This window comes from Pteropus alecto, unplaced genomic scaffold, assembly GCF_000325575.1.
Source record: "Pteropus alecto unplaced genomic scaffold, ASM32557v1 scaffold25, whole genome shotgun sequence".
Classification (NCBI taxonomy): Eukaryota; Metazoa; Chordata; class Mammalia; order Chiroptera; family Pteropodidae; genus Pteropus; species Pteropus alecto.
The window spans coordinates 17,386,537-17,404,602 of NW_006441955.1; the positions used below are offsets into that span (position 1 = coordinate 17,386,537).

Genomic DNA, 18,066 nt, shown 5'->3' on the forward strand with positions numbered 1-18,066 from the left:
GTTCATCTTTTTTGGGACTCTCTGAGCTTCCTACGGTTGTCTGTCTATTTCCTTCACTAGGTTAGGGAAGTTTTCCATCATTATTTCTTCAAATAGTTCTTCAACTTTTTGCTCTTCTTCTCTTTTCGGTACCCCATAACATAAATGTTGTTATGTTTGATGTTATTCCATAGGCTCCTTATGTTATCTTCATTATTTGGATTCTTTTTTCTTGTTGTTCTGATTGGGTGTCCTCCGCTACCCCATCCTCTATATCAGTGATTCTATCCTCCAGTTCCTTCACTCTATTGATACCTCTAATATACTCTTCATCTCAGATATTGTATTCTTTGTTTCTGATTGATTTCCTTTTGTAATTTCCATTTCTGTTTTTATCGTTTTTTATCTCTTTGTTAAAGTTCTCACTGAGTTCATCTACTCTTCCCCTAAGTTCCTTGAGCATCCTTATGCCAGTGTTTTGAACTCTGCATCTGGTAGATTGCTTCTCTCCATTTGGTGAATTCTTTCTCTAGAGCTCTGTTCTGTTCTTTCAAGTGGGACATGTTTCTTTGTCTCCCCATTTTGGCTGCCTCCCTCTGTTTCTGTGTTTTAGGTAGGGCTCTTAAGTCTTCCAGTCTTAGTAGAGTGATGTTATGTAGTAGATGTGCTGTGGGGCCCCTTGCCACAGACCGGACAGGGGTCTAGCCACAGGCTAAGTTCAGCTGCAGCTTGTGCACCTCCAGGGCCACCTGGTAAGAGTCACCAAGCAAGCCACCCATGCTGGGCTTATAGGTACCTTGAGGGGCCAACTCCGAAAAGGAGGCTGGCTGCCACTGGGGCTGCTTGGCAAGAGGTACAGGGCACACTGAGGCCAGATGCTGCTTCTTTGGGTTTTGTGATACTTTGTGAGATTTTATGAAAGTTTGCAGCAGGAACCAAGACAGCCCGTTTGTATGGAATGAATCACTGAAGCGGCTTAGGTGGGCCCACAAATTGGGAGAGGCGGAGTTTCAGGGAATCGCATTGGCGAAGTGACTTGTGTTATCCAGGTTGATGGCACCTGTATCTGCAGGCTAGGCTAGGGAAGGGCTCAACAAAAGAACAGTGGTTTTTGCTTGCACCTCTATGCAGGAGCCAGCCATCTCTCTGGCCCTCGCACTGAAGCCCAACAGCTCAGCCCCTCCCCATATGTCCCTGGCACCCCTCAAGCAGCTGCCCAAGTGCTGGAGCTCCAAGTTAGTGAGTCCATCAGCGAGTAAGGCTGGGCATGGGCCCTTTAAGAGGAAGATCTCCACTACCCAAGCCCTCCGTCTCACTCAGCTGCAACCTCTGCTAGTTTTCACAGCTGGAGGTTGTGGGGACTTCTACTTCTGGCCCTGGAACCCTGAGTTGGTCAGCCCAGTGTGCAGCTGGGACCTCTTGCTCCACAGGTGGAGGAAGAGGCTCTGCAGCCAAGATAGACCTCTCCATTCTCCATCGCTGCGCATGGTTGTGGGACCGGAGTGTTTTGGGTCTCCGCCCCGCCTACTGTTTTGAGATTGACCTGTTATTTCAAGTGACCTAGTTGTAATGCTTCTGTTCAGCCAGACCTCTGGTGAGTCCACGTACTGGTTGCTCTGTAGTTTTGTTATAATTTTGGTATGGTTGCTAGAGGAGGCGTGTACAGCCTTTATCTTCTACGCCATCTTGAATCTCTCCCGAGGGCTACATTTCTGATTTACAAATCATACATAAGTAAAACTCTCTTAATTTCTTTTGGAATTTTTGTTAGCAGTTGTGTTTTTGCCCCTCTTTTATCTTTGCTTAATTTAGATGCAATGAAGAATGGTAAAAAAAGATAGACTTTGAGTTCTGACCTGTTTTCCACTATTTATTATAAATCAAATGAGTACATTTGGGCAAGTTACATTTTCTGAATTTTGGTTCACTTATTTAAAAAAAAAAAGAAGCAAATTAAAAAATCAGGTATATTATCTAACTTGCCAGTATATGGTGATAATTAATTATATCTTGAAACCTAGTAAGCTCTATATAAATGTAGTAGTCATTCTACCTCCTTAGTACTAAAAAGTGAATGACGAATATCAGATAATGTTTAGGCAGTTCATATGCTCTTGAAGGATCTTACAGAGTGAACATTTATAATGAGTTAAATTCCATTAATAAGTATTTATTAATAAGTATTTATTAAGCGTCTGCTTTGTGCCCCAAAATATGCCATGCAAGGCTTCTTAGAATGCAATCCTTGTTCTCCTGTCCTTTGAAGTTTTGAGTACAGCCTATCAATTTCTGAATAAATACTATTTTTTGAGAAGGTAAGTCTGGCAGTATGTCAAGAATGATACGAAAAATAATAAGATGTGACCTTTTAAAAAAAGATACTTTCTAAAGAAAGAAACAGGTATTTATCACTATTATTCCCATTTTATAGATGAAAGCATTAAATAAACTATCAAAGTTTACAAAAAAATATATGAAAGAATGTGGATTCTCATCCAGATTCATCTGACTATAAAATCCTTTCTGCTGCTCGAGAGAAAATCTGATATGCCATAAACACTCTCATCATTACATCCAACATTTATCCGGCACCTAGTTCCAGATACTGCACTTAACACTTCACATGCTTTCTCTCAATTCATCCTCGCAGTAAGTAAACATGTGAAGTAGATATATTCACTGGCCTCTTTTATCAGAAGTAGCTCAGAAATGGCAGAACCAGGATTCAAACCCAAGTATATCTCCAAACCCTAACTCTTCACCACTCTCTAGAGGAGAAACTGCCCTAGTCTTCCCACCACTATCCACATATGGAGAAACAGCAGCTTTACATGCTAGTGCACTGAAACTTTGTGTGAATAATGACTTCTCTCATTCATATTTTAGAGTATCATTCCTTCAGATAATCAAGGAAAGCTATCTGTAGGTACTACGTAGGAGATTTAAATTATGTAGCTGGTGAAAGCATTCAACACAAAGCCAGTATTTTATTTTATTTTTTTAAAATATAATACCAACCACTCTAGCTTAAGGGGATTAAACATGCAAAACTATGTAAATCCCTTAGCATGGCACATATGAAGAGCTCAGAAATGGTGACTATTTCAAATTGTATTCTTACTATAGTTATTTAGGGCACTGTGTATTACAGTTATTCATATATTACATATTCCAGGCATGGCCTCTCTAAGTGACGTCCATTCTACAATCCGCTACATTTTTTAAAATGATCTTCTCTAACTCAAATCTTTATTTATGTGTTCTTTATTTTGTTTTTGTTGTTGATGATGATGATTGTATTTCATTTAATAAATTTTTGATTTGCTTTTTTCTGCTTATTTTGCCTTTGGCCCAGTGATGGGCCATGGTGATTTCTTAGAAGAGAAGGCCCTCATAATTTTTTTTTTTAACTATATTCTCCTGTGGGCAGAAGAACCTGCCAGGGGGCTGAGAGCCCAGGCTTCCATAATGACCACAGTTGCCTGTGCAGTTGTGCTCAAAATATCTCTGCTCGCTGGTGTTTGTTTTGGCAGTGAAAGCTATGCCATGGTAATGGATGTGAAATATTTTAAATACTAGGTCACATAAGAAGAATTTTATTTATTTAGTGCTTGTTTTCCCAAGCACTAAACAGTGTAGAGCAATTCCAAATGGTCCTTTGATTCCATGAACAGTGCAAGAAAGATGAAAGAAAAATTAAGTTCAACTTCTCACCTGGTAGTAGGCTATGGTCCTGCACTCAGAACTACTTCTGACAATCAAAGATAAAAGTAGATACAGTTTTAATAACATTATTATTAGAGAAAACATAATGATTTCTTCCTGGCTTTGTAAGTAAATAGATAGAATTGAGAGGAGTCATTACATTTTTCTACTCAATCAACTGAAATGTCAATTATAGTGTGGTTAAACTCATAGACTCTGGGACCAGATTGCCTTGGTACAAAGCCCGTTTTTTTTCCTTTTCAACAATTATTGGACAGATTCATTAACCTCTCCCCATCTCAGTAAATGCAGTAGTACTACTTCATTAAATAATTAGAATTTAATCATTAGAATTAAATGAGTTAATGCACAGAAAATACTTAGAAGAGTGCTTAGTACATAGAAAGTGAGTGAGTGAGTGAGGTGACGGCTACTTCAGGCTGCCATTTGATCAGGATCCAGTGTCCAGCCTTGGACTAAGACCATCATTTGCAACCATCATCAGCAAGGTTCAAGAGAGTGCCAGTGTCCTCAAACTGAGACTGCCCTTTGCAGGACTCCTCATCTCAGTAGGAGCCAGGTATGAGGCCCTGAACAGTTTCTGCTTCTGGCAAGACACCCCCCTACCTCCCTCTCCTAAACTCACAACCTCTCAACTACTTTATGCTTTTAGTGCATGAGAAATAATGTCTTGATGCCCTTCATCACTGTCCATGTATTCCCAGGCCTTTCTCATACTTGGGCCTGTAATTCAATAAGACTCTAAACATTGCCTTTTCTGTCCTCACCTCTCCCACCCCTATCTACTGAAACTCTAGAATTCTGTATGAATCATCAATAAATCTTCTTTATCTTCAATCTCAACTATAAACTTTCTCTTCTTTTTTTCTGTAACCAAGACCTGGCATTCAAGCTTAAGTCTACTACTATTTCTTATTATACCACAGAATTAATAACTCATAATCAACATGGTTAAGAAGAATCTTCAAGTCTTTTCTACATTTCACATCAGCTTACCCATCACATCTAAGTTTTTAAATACTTATTCAACTCTGTTTAAATAGCTTCAGTCATGATGTATATTCTTTGCTTCTTCAATTGGTTGATTATTAATAATCACATTACATAATCATATTCACATGATTCCCCAACACTCAGCAATGTTTCTTCTTTTAATGTGGGAGATCCTTTGATCTTAAATTCTTATTCCTGTGGCCTAATGCAAAGGTTGCTCTCGTAGATGGGAGATATCCCTTTGCTTTCCTTCTGGAAGGAGATAAAGATATGTCTGTGGATAAATCCACATTAAAGGAACCTGAGAATTAGCGAGTTTTGAGATTTCTGTTGCTAGCTTTTTGAACATATTTTATCATTTATCTAGTGTAATATTATGAACATATTAGAATAAGAAATATCCATAAACATACTGGTCACAGAAATAGTGGATATAATTTCTTCATCTTATTTTTTTTCTTTTTCTTAAGTAAGACTCTTTTGTGTAACTTTAATGTAAGAATTGAAATAAAATTATTTGCTCTGGAGAAAAATTTATAAGTTTATTTAAATCACAGATCTCCAGAGTAGGGGCTATAAGATTAGAGCTTTTTCCATAATGTTGAAAACCAGAGTCTTAAACAGAGGGTCCCCAATTTTTTTTCTTTTTTTGGTTCACAAAGACTTTAGTGTCTCAGTAACCTTTTTATGGCACTCCAAAAAATATACCTAATGTTTCTGTTTATTACAAAATCCAAATGACATAATACATATCTTTGTTCTAACAGCCTGGTATCTTTTGGACATGAACTTCTCAAACTTTGGAATCAGATTGGACACAACCATTATCATATTGTGCTCCACATAAATTTTGCATGAGATTTGCATTTTAACAGCAGTCACTGAAAACTTAGCCTTTTACGATGTCATTAAAAGGAATGCAGTGATCTAATGCTGACGTTGTGAATTACTTCATAGTGGTTCACAGTGTCCAACAGGTACAGATGGTATTTGGAATCTGATTTCCATTCTATGTATAAACTTAGCCAAGTTATTTAACTTTACTGAGCTCCAGTTTCCTCACCTGCGAAATAAGATCATCAAATCTACACACAGCATTTTATAGGGACTAATTAGTGGAATCCCTTGCATAGTAAATATTTGGTACATGGTCACTATTATTCAAGGAACATTTTAGCTCACTAAAGATTAGTGAGAATTACTGAACAGTTGAAGATTTTATTTGCATCTAGAATTGATGACCAAGTAGTATGATAGTGGTTACTATCATACTATAATATGAGAGTGGATATTTGAAATAAAATTTTAAATTAGTAGGAATATTTCAGAAGCTATCAGAAACCAAAATTTCAGTAATGGAACTATTAGATTTAGATTTCAGTTTAAGTTTTTCTACTCATTAGTAACTTGGCCTCCCTTTTCTCATCTTCAAAATGGTGGAGATAGTATCATGATGGATGTAGTATTAGGAGTAATTTCCATTTTTTTAATAAAAGTAAAAGATACTCAGTAAGTGTGAGTTTTCTTTCCTCTTGTCTTTCAGAGACTGTTTTTCCACTGAGACCTAATTTTACCAGGTTTGGTGTTCTTTAGGGGATCCCGAAGGGGATATTTTCTCTATAATCCTAATCACTGATCATTCCTATAAGGTTAACAGAAGAAAACACTGCATTTTATTCTTCAGCCACACTGTGGGATGATGGAATAATAGTGCCACAAAATTGTTGAAAGGTAGGCTAACTTTGTTGTCTATTGGTGCTTTCTGGGTTAGAATACAGTAAAGAACTCTGTTTAGATTGTCATGAGGCAGTTATCAGCTATTAATTACCTTTTAATATTGTCAAATGTTGTATTATCCTTTCTTCTTGGCTGTGATAAATATAAGGTGCCCAAAATGGAAAAAAATTTGACTCCAAACAATTGACTCCAAGTTTATTTAAAAATAACTACTTATTAACAGGTTTATTTGTCTTAATTGAATTTTTTCCTTAAAAAAGATTTATTTGTTTATAGATGGGACATAGTTCTGTAGATCCCCTTAAAGTTCTCTAGAAAGAGGGTTCCTTATTTTTTTCAGTCTGAATTCCTGTTACTCCCTCTTTCCTGACTTAAATCTCCCTTATTTTAATTTAAGGTTTTAAAGTTCACATTCCATCTTTGGACTTAAAAAGCATCCCCTAAGCCTTTCTGGTATAATAATATTGGCAATGACTGTATAGATAATCCCAATTTTGGTGAAATGGTATTGGTAGAATGTTATTTTAGTCAGATCTGCCTCTCTCTCTTCTTAACACTATAACGATCTCCAGAGAGAATAGTTCTAAGAATGGGATCCTATGACAGGAGGAGAGATGGGCACACCAAACTGCATGACTGCTTATGGAAAATTAATGGAAAGAAGGCAGGGAATGATTGGCAAGTGTAGGAAGTGGCAATTTTAGGAGTTCTCTTAAATTTGGAGACTTTAATAAGTATAACACTTAGTAATTGCTTAGTCATTTATTTGGCATTTTAAAAATAAATGAATAAATAGTTTTCTTTGTGGAATTATGTTCATGTTTCATGTCTAGAGATAAAAAAACAATGGACTGGTGTTTATCTATAGTCACATATTCCATGTTATTCTTTGGTAGTTTTCCTTTTCTTTTTTTTGAGATTTCTAGTTCTATCCAGAAATTACTCACAAGGAAATAATGATTACATTAAAAATCCACAGGGGGAAAAAATGATGAGAAAGACAAGTACTCAAATCTAGTAGTTCAGCTTAGATGAGTTCTGTTCAATTTTACTTTATAATTTCCACTTTTCTGTAATTTTAGATTTTCTTTGAAAAGTGTATTTTATTATGTGTTTATAATTTAAAAAATAAATTTGCATTTTATCTAAATAAAAAAATCAAATGGATGCATCAAGTACCCTGGTCAGTCTGTTCCTTCAAGCTTTTTTTTACCTAGTTAAACACAGTGTTGATCATTTTAAATACAATGATATGTAATACTTTTGAGCATAAAATAGATACCAGGATTAATATATAGAATAAACCTTTTTGTCAATCTTCTTGTTTTCCCAACGTGTAGCATAGAAGAGAGTAATTTTAAAAACAAAAGTGCTTAAATTGCATTAATATCTAAATGCTAATAATTTAATATTTCTCTCTCTTTGGTCAGGTAATTACACAGTGCTTAAATATAATTAAACAGAAGAGGCAACAAAGTATAACACCCAATATTATCTCATACTCCAATTTTAAGTAGAAATTATATTTTTAAGTATTTTATCCTCTGCTTTTCAAAAAATTACAATCACTACTATATGTAGCTGCTTTGATGTTATATAAGGTTAAAAAAAATAACTTAATCTCCAAGATGTTACTTGGTTGAGCGCCTTCAGTTGAGTGGAGATAGGTTTCCTCATTTAAAAATCAGGAATAGTAGTAATTGCTTATATTAAATGAAAATGTTAAAGTTCATAAAGCTTGAGAATCTTTGAGTAGTAATATATATGTGCATACAATTATAGCGATCACTCTTAGATGATAGTTTCCAGTTTGAAAAAGAGTTTGGTTTGACATTTAGTAACTAAGCCATTCTGCATGATACTGCCTTAGCAGCAAAGCCTCATACAATCAGGTATAGAGAACTTTGGCTTTTAAATGTTAAAAAATTATTGGAACAGATAGGTACCTAAAATACACTTTTATAACAGGAATAAAAAGTTTAATAAATTCACATTCATTTTCTAATTGCTTGCTAACTATACAGAGTTCTTTAGTTATGGTCTGTCTCCCAGAGAGCCTGCTTTTCTAAACAGATACTTTTTTAAAAACAGCAATTAATTGCTCAACTCTGTGCTTTTCATAAAATATTGCAAAATAGTGTACATCTGCAAGTGAAAACCATATCATACAGCAGGCTAAAACTGAACAGAATTTGATTGCAGACCTTACAACGTTTTTCTTGGTCTTGTCACTAAAAACATATCTTGCTAGGATTTTTTGAAGAGTCCATGAAAGGTGACAGGGATGTTAACCTCCACTTCGGCCCTGGCAACTTCACTCAAGTCCTTGGCATTCAGAATCAGGAGATAAGCGGGCTTTTGTCCTGCCCCAGGGCTCACCACCACACTCAGAACTACACCTGTTAATCAGAAGTAAATAAGGCAATGCTGAATTTAAAAAATTGCCCAGGGCCATAGATTAAATGTCACTGAAATAATATAGGAAGTATTATGTTGACAATTAAAAAAAAATCTTATGACTTGATATCTTCTTTTGACTCTTCCACCACCTTATTGTGTGACCACCCATAAGTTGTCTTTTAAATTCTTAATGTCCCCTAGACTATAACCTTTAGGAAGGAAGTGCCATATCTGTCTTGTCCACTGTCATATCCCAGTAGCCTACTGCAGTGATTAGAAAATAGAAGGTATTAATTAAATTCTTATTGAATAAATTGATTCATACTCTTATCTATAACATAAGATTTAGCATCTCCTCTACCTACTGCAAAAGAAAAAAAAGTGTTGTGACAAATGAAAAATGTATACTAAAACACTTTGACAATAGCAAGGTATATAATTCCTATAATTTTCAAAACCTAGCTGGAAGCTTACTTCCTTCAAACAAAATAAGAACAAGCCTTTTTTATTTTCACTGGATGGACTGTATGTGTACAAAATTTAGCATGAAATGGCTCTATAATTTTTTATTTCATTCATTCCTCTGTGGTTTTTTATATTTTAATCCCAGAGAGTGTAATCTACTTTCCTATTACAGCTAAATAGTTAACTAAGATCGATGCATTGTTTTATATCCTGTGGCTCTGGTCCTGTTCTAGCCCCAGCTTACTAAAATAAAAAACTAAAGACTAAAACTAGAGTCATAAAGCCACATTCTCGTTCTCTTTGATCTGTTAGATACTCAGTCAATTTCTCTCCTTAGAACTCTCTTGTTTTTCAGAAACATATCTAGGTCAGGAAAGGCAAATATCTAGAATTCATGCTGCTCTTTCCTCATTATGTTCCATCATGACTCCTGATGGAACTTTAGCATTTTTTTCCAGTGGTACTCAACAAGACCTGACCACAAGATGAAACTTCTTTTTGAATAAGTTTACATTCTTTAGTGCTGTCCCACTCAGTAGTCTTAAGGATCAATTTTCAACATTAGGGAATATTTATTGTGACTCCCTTCCTAGTGAACTAATGATATGAACTCCAGTAAAAAGAGAATGTTCAGCTACATGCATTACTTTCATTACCATCATCTTCTTCCAAGGCATCAGGATGAGAAACAAAGATGGGTTCCGATGGGTATGAATAAGGCTCTTGCCATACCCAAGTTTCTTTAGTTTTGACATTCAGCTTACAGAGCTGTTTGTTAAGAAAGAAAAGTCAATTAATTAGTCAATATGCTTTACTTGACTAGCATGTGACTTAAAGTACTGTTCTAATATCAGTAAGATGGATTAATTACCCTGTCTGGAACAAAGTGATTCAAGCCAAGTCCATATGCGTATGTATAAGGTTTCCCACCATACTTCTGATAATTGATTTGAGGAAACTCAAATGCTGCAAAATAGAGCACATGCTTATGTTAACCTTTTTGAATGGAACATTTTGTTTCCTCTCATGTGAGGTTTTTCCCTAAATCATCTCACCTTGGCGAGGCCCCGAAAAGAGAACCTCAGGTTCCAGCCAGATGGTCTCATCACTGCACAGAATTGCAGTGGCAGTTGTGTTGGGCAGTGAGACTAAATTCTTTCCTGTGTCAGCCTAAGAAAGAGGATAACAGAAACTTCTGTGACCAGAAAAGTGAAATCAAGCAGCCATATGGGCAGTCTTCCTGAGTTTTATCTCCTGAGTTCTTTATTTCTTAAGTTAACATGGAAGGAGGAGTAGTTCAGAAAACTCTAGAGGAGGGAGGCCAGGAACATGGCTGGGAAACCGTCTGTGCCTGTGTATACACCAACTGTGTATCACTGGGAAAGTCACATAACCTCTTAGGCCCTCAATCTTCTTTAAAATGAGACTGTCCTCAAAGAAAGAGGCATCTGAGAAAGGGCCTCTGGGAAAAAAGCAAACAAACAGTATTTTCCTGTAGAACAACCAAGACTTCAATCCCCTAGGGATCCATTTATAGCATTTATCTCCCTTATAGTTAGGATGTATTTTGATTTTGTTTGGAAAATATTATATGGTTATATTACCAAAAAGAAAAAAATAGAAGAAAAACTACTGTACCACATGTTTTCTAAGATCTCTTGTCATCCTCTGCCCTCACGTGATTTTTTAGATTATTTATGAGAGGAATGGATGTCGTGAACATATTCATTTAGTAATACCTGTATTAAATATTTGAGTACATATTTTATGGTAGATTCTATTCTAGGCATTTGGGATATTTCAGAGAATAAAGTTCCTGTCCTCATGAAGCTTACATTATACTTTGGGGACATAAATAATAAGTATAATGAACAGGTAAAGTATACAGTATGTTATGAAAGTGGGGAGAAAAAATAGAGCAAGATAACGGGGATCAGAACGGTGAAGGGTAGTTGAGTTGTAATTTTTAACAGGTGGTCAGAGTAGACTTCATTAAAAGTGAGACAAAACTTGTAGGAGATAAGGAAGTTAGCAATTCAGATATCTGGGGAAGAACATTTAAGCAGAGAGAATAAACAGTGCAAAGGCCTGATGTAGGATTGTGCCAAATATGCTTGAAGAACATGAAAGAGACTGCTGTAGCTGAAATTCACTAAATGTGGGGAGAGGAGCAGGAGAGAAGGTTAGAAGGATAACTGGGCCAGACTGTGTAGAGCCTTAGAGGTCATTGTGAGGACTTTTTTCTGTGAGTGAAAAATGAGAAGCTATTGGAGGGTTTTGAGCAGAGAAATGACATGCGATTTATTTTTAAAGAATCACTCTAGCTGTCTGTCGAGACTTACTTTGGGAGGAGGGGGATGCAAAAGTGGAATCAGGGAAACCAGTTTGTACTGTAGTAGTCCAGTCAAAAGAAAACAATGATTCGGGCTAGGCTAATAGCATTGGAGTCAGTGAGAAGTGAAAGGAAGAGCCAAGAGGATTTCCTGATAGACCGGATATGAATGGGGAAGAGTCATGAAATTAAGAGAGGAGTCGAGGATGATGTCAAAGGCTGGAATTGTCACAACAAAACTGGGGACTACTGCAGGTAAATTTTTTGGTGGAGGAAGAGGAGAAATTTAGGTTTTGTCTTAATAAACTTGAGATATCTATTGGACATACAAATGGAGACATAGAGTTGGCAGTAATATATGTGAACCTTTAGTTGAAAGGGAAGTCGAAAATGTAAATGTAGGCTTCTTTGAAGCATGAGTCGTTACAAAGGGAGTGAATGTACAAATAGAAGAATAAAACGAAGGGCTGAGTTCTGGTGCCCCACTTACCAACACTAAGAGGTCTACGGGAAGAGAAATGAGGGACTAGTTGTTGAGGGCAAGAGGAGTCAAGAGAAGGATTTTGTAAGAGAGCAATTATATGAGTGAGTCAATGAAAAGGGGAGAAGAGTGATGATTTAGGAGAGAGGGGGAGAACTGCTAGAGTGATGTCCTTGAGTGGGTGAGGGAAGATGAGAAGGACTAGTCCTGGATAAGACGATGGATAATTTGATATAAGTACAGATGCTGGTGGGTGGGTAGATGTGGTGGCAGAAGTCTACGTTCTTTTCTGATTTTTTTTTTATTTGTTTCAGTGAAATAGGAAGCAGAGCCATCAGTTGACTATGAGTGTGGAGGTGGGAGGTGTTAGAAGTTTGAAGAGAGGAGGGTGTGAAATATTTAACCAGGAAAGTGGGAGAGTAAATGAAGTTGGAAAATGTAACAGTAAGATTTGTGGTGATGTATTTAAAAATGGGCCAATTAACATGGTTCTGTGTTTTCAACACAATTTCACCCTCAGAGGTACAAGCATGGAGCCGATGGAGAGTTTAATTTAACTAGGGCTGCAGTTTTGACAAACAAGTTGATAAAATAAGGAAGAGGCAAGAGAATGAGAATCTATACAAGGGGATAGTTATAATTATTGACTATGGAATTTAAATTGAGTAAGGAGGGAAGGTAAGTCCTTAAGGGAATAAGGGATAGTAGGAAGGTAGGAGGTTGGAGGTTTCTAGTGAGAATTTCAGTAGAGCAAGTGATCTTGAAAGAGGTAGTAGTCAGTGTCATTCATGAAACTAAGAGTATTGATGAAGCACATAGAAGTCATAGGTAATGGTAAGGTCAAGGGCATGACAATGGGGAATGAGGGGCTGAGATAGAATGGAAAATAGTATCAGTGGAAGAGGTAAAGGAACTGAGAGGCCAGCTTGTTAGAAGAATCACCTGTGACATGTATCTTTAAATCACAGGGAGTCAGGTATAGATCTGGGAAGTGTGACATTGACTCAGGAGAGGGAGCGGTGGTTAGTAGAGAGCAACAATGAGGGTGTATATATGTATATGTGTAGATGCTACTGGCTACTTGATGAGCTAAAATATAATTAAAATTGGGAGATTTTAAAGGTGAATGGAAAGAGCAATGATCTGAAAGCAGTGAAATAGAACAAAGAGGACACCTACCCAAACTCCAGGCTCAGTCGTACAAGGGTTATAGGAGGAGAAACTGTCTTCTCTGGAAATTGCTGCTGAAGAGACCAGTGTTTTGGGGAGAGAGTCAGATTTTTGTAAAAGAAAGAAGGTAGCTGAGAGTCAGATTTTTGTAAAAGAAAGAATATTTGGATAGAGGAAATTTTTCTGGTAATGCTTTATGAATTAAGAGGAAATAGTGAAAGATTTTTAGGATAAGGAAGGGGTGAAAGGGGAGGGGAAAATGAAGTTGTGGATTTTGTGAGATTTTGTAAAATGGGGCTTGAAGTCACTTTGTGGTGATGGGAAGAAGAGAGTGGTGTGTGTGTGTACATATGCTTATTTATATATGCATACTTATTATATGCAAATGTGACTGTGTGATTATGTTTAATTATTTTACTCTGTTTTATCTTATTTTTTCTTTTATTAAATTAGGTTTTTAATGTAAGAAATCTGTAGCATTATCTTTGCTTTCCTCAACAAATGGCTCTTCCTTTTGACTGTACTTCCCACTTTTTTTCTTTAACAAATGCACTTATCCTTTAACTTAGCAATGTCAGTTCTGAGAAACTATCCTATTCATATATTTGTACATATGTGAAATAACATACATACAGAGTTAATCCTTGTGACATTATCTATAATAGGCAAAGACAGAAAACAACTCCTGCTCAGTAGTGAGAGATGTTCACAAAAAGAATACCATGCAGTTGAAAAAAGTGAGATCAGAATATATTAAGTGAAAAACAAAATAGAAAACAAAACAGTGAATAGAGAAGGTTATTTTTTGTGTAAGAGAATGGGAAATAATAATTATATATATTTGTATTTTCTTATATTTACATAAACAAAGGAAAAGCAATGACAAAGTTACACATAGAAGTGAAGGGGAATGGTATGGAATGGGTGCAGACAGAGGTTGGAGTGAAACTTCCCAGTGTACACCTTTATATCATTTTTGATTTTGATTTAAATGTACTGCTCATTCAAAAATAATACTGACATATTTTAAAGATATCACCATTATCTTAATCAGTAAACCAGAATCTTCAGTCATTTTATACTCTTTCTTCTCCTTAGCCCTTCTCTCAATCTATTTATTATCTCTCCTTCTCCTAATTTATGACCTTATTTTCCTGTCATGGCTAAACTTTAAAAAGTGTAGCATATAGTAACTGCTCCCCATTCTCATCAGTTACTCATCTTTAGTACCTTAAAACCTGATTTTTGCCTCTTTCACACTACTCCCCTAGAGATCACCAAATCCGGTGTTTTGTTCTGAGTCTTCATCCTTTTTAACTTGTCTATAGCAGTGGGGACCCATGAAATCTTCGCTTGTCCTCTCCTATGTATCATCACCTTCTTAGCTATAACTAGGCCTCTTTGGTGCCTTTTTTTCTTCCTTTTAACAAGATGTGTATCCTATTGGTATACCCCCTGAAACAACTGGTACGATGCTGTGTTATGGTGGTTACCTAATAACTATTGGAAGAAAGAGAAGACAGAGTGTAGTGCGGTGACATTAGACATTTTTCATTATCACTGAAGTTCCCCTTTCTATAATTGGGTGGTTTTTCTTCATGCAATGATGACTACACATTTAGAAAAATCCTTCCTTTTTCTTATTTTTTGGAATGTGGAGAGAACAATATTGGAGAGACATATAAGGGTAAATTCAGAGTGCTAAAGGTACTGAGACCGATCTCTCTCCTTGATTTCTCTTCTGAGTGCCAGACCCATATATACCAGCTGACTAGTGAACATTTATCCTGGGATGACCAGTGGATGCCTCAAACTCAACGTATATAAAATCAATCTTACTCTTTTTCCTGTAAACCAGCTCAGCTAATTGTACTATCATCCACTCAACCGCTCAAGGCAGAAATCTGGAAGTTGTTCTGATCTCCTTCTTCTCTCATTTACCCCTCACAAATGATTAGACCAACTTCTGGTGATTTTATCTCTTAAATATTTCTCAGTATCATATCTTTCTTTATCTCTTAGTTCCTATTTTCTTAATTCAGACATTTATCCTCTTTTATTGCCCTATTGCAGTAGTCCTCTAATAGAGCTTTTAACTTTTAGATTCTTCAATTTCCAAATTGTCCTCCATAATACCGCTAGAGTGACCTTTCTAAAATATAAATTTGATCATATCTCCCACACACTTAAAATACTACAATGCTTCCTTATCATTTATATAATGCCCAAAGTCTATAAAGCCCCATACAATATCACTCCAACCTATCTTTCCAGTCCCTCTGCCCAATGCCCATCTCCCCTATGCTCTGAATGAACATAGCAACTACTTTACATTTCCACATTATGTTTGATTTTTTAACCCCTTCTTGCCTTTGGAGAAGCTCTTTAACCAAATTGTAATGCCCTACATCAACCTCCTTCCCCCTTTCTCATTCTTCATAGAGCTTTTAAACTTGCTTAAGAGCAGTAGTGTATGATTCTAAATTGGGTTTATTCCCCACTAGCTGATCTAAGCCTTGGGTATAATGTTTTATCCTCGTAGCTGCCTCAACTACTTTTGTGTATATATTTCATATATACATAGATAAGAGTATATATTCATGTATCAATTGTAAAAATTATGAATATTTTTTAAATTTTGACTGTCATTCTAGCACACTAAAAATTCTTGATGTTATTCTGATATTCTAAAAAGATAGTCCCTGATTACAGGGAAGAAAAAGCAGAAGTAAGGAGAGATTACTATTTAATGCTATTAATGATTTTTACCATCTAGTAATATTTTCAGAAGATTAGTAGAAAAACCAAAATAATGGGCTGATTTCCCTACCAGGGTACTTTTTGATGCTTCATCTCTCTAGTATTTCAAATTATTTAAATTAAATTACTTATATTATTGACAAAGGATCCTAGGAACCAGTGGTGTGCAGTATTCACTGAGAAAGTATATTTTTTAAAGATTTTATAAATGAAAGAATAACAGATTTAGAATCATAAATCCTGGTTTTCATTCTGGCTCTGCTGCAGTTGACTTTTGCTAAGTCACATCACTCATCTGAGTTTCAGTTTTCTGTAAACTGAGGGAGTTGAATTTGTTTATTTTTAAAGTTCCCCCAGCTCTGAAATTTCAAGTCTCTATGTACAAATAGAAAGCAGGTGAACAAATCCTGGGAGAGATGAAACATTCTGGTTTTATCTGAAATCTATATACAGAGTGGTTACCTTGTCAATATTCAGAGGAAGCACATATCTCCTAACTTCAGGCTGGGGAGCCTTTCTGGCATTTTTTTTCACTTCTTCCCAGTTCTCACGTAAATTGGCTAAATATAAGTAATTATAAACAAATTCAAATCTGCAAAATAAAAGTCAAATATGAGCACACACAATTACAAATTATTTTAGAGCGATGATTCAAGCCATTTAAAAGCACAAGTGCCTGCCTGTTCTTTATTCCCCAACCCAGAAACTGCTAAGGATCCAGGTATATTAGAGCCATTTCCTCCTGTCTACCTGGATGAAAAAAAAAGAAGCCTGCTTCCTGGATATGTTTAAATAACAGCAACCTTTCATGCTTTCTATTCTGCTTCTCCATTACCATTCTGTCTGTGTCTTTAGCAGCTACTGTCTTTAGTAACTTGGCTATTTTGAAGAAAATATGCCTTTCTCCCAAACCAAGAGGTTTGTCAATGTTTGTCAAGTTCATGTGAAGTTGGGTTTAAGTTTGAGTTTAAGTTCACTTATCACGTCACTTATCTTTTCAGGTCTGGTTAATAGACCTGATCAGTTTATAATCATTAACTATGGTTTTGATGTTCAGTTGGTGAGTGTTTTCTGACTACCTAGACTCTACAGATTTCTCAATGGTATCTTAAGACTTACACATACTTCTTGCTTTTAAAAATGTAATTCAGGTTAAATATTGAGAGCAGCACCTCTGAAAAAGGCCCCTAATTTTCAGAAGCAACTGAAGATGTAACATTCATCCATTGTCTTTTCTTACCCTTTCCAGCAACAGAGATCCACAATCAGAAACTCATTGTCTTCAAAGGTATTGATGTGATGGAAAAGGTTAAAAGGAGAGGTCCTGTATTTATTATTGAGATACTTTCTTCTTTTTTTGTCAGCAACATGAAGCCAAACCTTAAAAATGAGAAAAATATTTTGATGCTTTTAAAAAGAAAAAAAGTGTGCATTATGAAACACATCTTCTTCAGGATCACAAACCTGACAAAATAAATGTAAGACTTACCCCCATGGTTTCATTGGACTCAAAACAATCCATGTAGTTGGCTCCCCAAAGACTCCATGAAGAAAGAAACTTGAACAGGTTAATTTTGACTGGTGTCTCCACAAAAACAATGTAGTTGGGAGTCAAACCAAAACTGTTTAAAAACACAAATGGCCTTGTGAATGAAAAGAGCTGATTCTCAAACCACAAAGATATGTGTATACACAAAGTATGCTCAGTTATATGAATCAACAGTGCCTACATGAAATTAATTATGTTTAAATTTAAGTTTCTGTAAGAAAATGTGATCAAAATTGGTATCAAAGGTAGGCAAAGTAAATCATTAAAATTGAGTTTTCCTGAAGATTTATAGCAGGCCTTCAAAATTACCTATGGACGTAAGATGGCTTGAATCGGTCACTGCAGGGGAATTGTACAACGATCTCTGACTTGCTTATTGGATCTTCCTTATCTGAAATAAAGTGATTTTAAAGGGCTTTGGAAGAGCCTTTTTTTTTTTTTTTTTTAATACAAAGAACTTAGAAAAGCTTATGA

General features: G+C 35.9%; 1 protein-coding gene across 1 annotated transcript in view; it reads right to left on the minus strand.

Moving 5' to 3' along the window:
• Nucleotides 1-7,682: 7,682 nt before the first annotated feature.
• Nucleotides 7,683-18,066, minus strand: part of RPE65 (RPE65, retinoid isomerohydrolase) — a 20,141-nt gene continuing 9,757 nt past the window's right edge. The window contains exons 7-14 of the mRNA XM_006919310.1: nucleotides 17,902-17,983; nucleotides 17,533-17,665; nucleotides 17,284-17,423; nucleotides 16,506-16,635; nucleotides 10,356-10,470; nucleotides 10,172-10,266; nucleotides 9,957-10,068; nucleotides 7,683-8,834 (exon numbers count right to left, since the gene is read on the minus strand). Of these exons, the coding sequence (XP_006919372.1) occupies nucleotides 8,683-8,834; nucleotides 9,957-10,068; nucleotides 10,172-10,266; nucleotides 10,356-10,470; nucleotides 16,506-16,635; nucleotides 17,284-17,423; nucleotides 17,533-17,665; nucleotides 17,902-17,983 (959 nt within the window). The 3' untranslated portion in view covers nucleotides 7,683-8,682. The remainder of the gene's footprint in view (nucleotides 8,835-9,956; nucleotides 10,069-10,171; nucleotides 10,267-10,355; nucleotides 10,471-16,505; nucleotides 16,636-17,283; nucleotides 17,424-17,532; nucleotides 17,666-17,901; nucleotides 17,984-18,066) is intronic.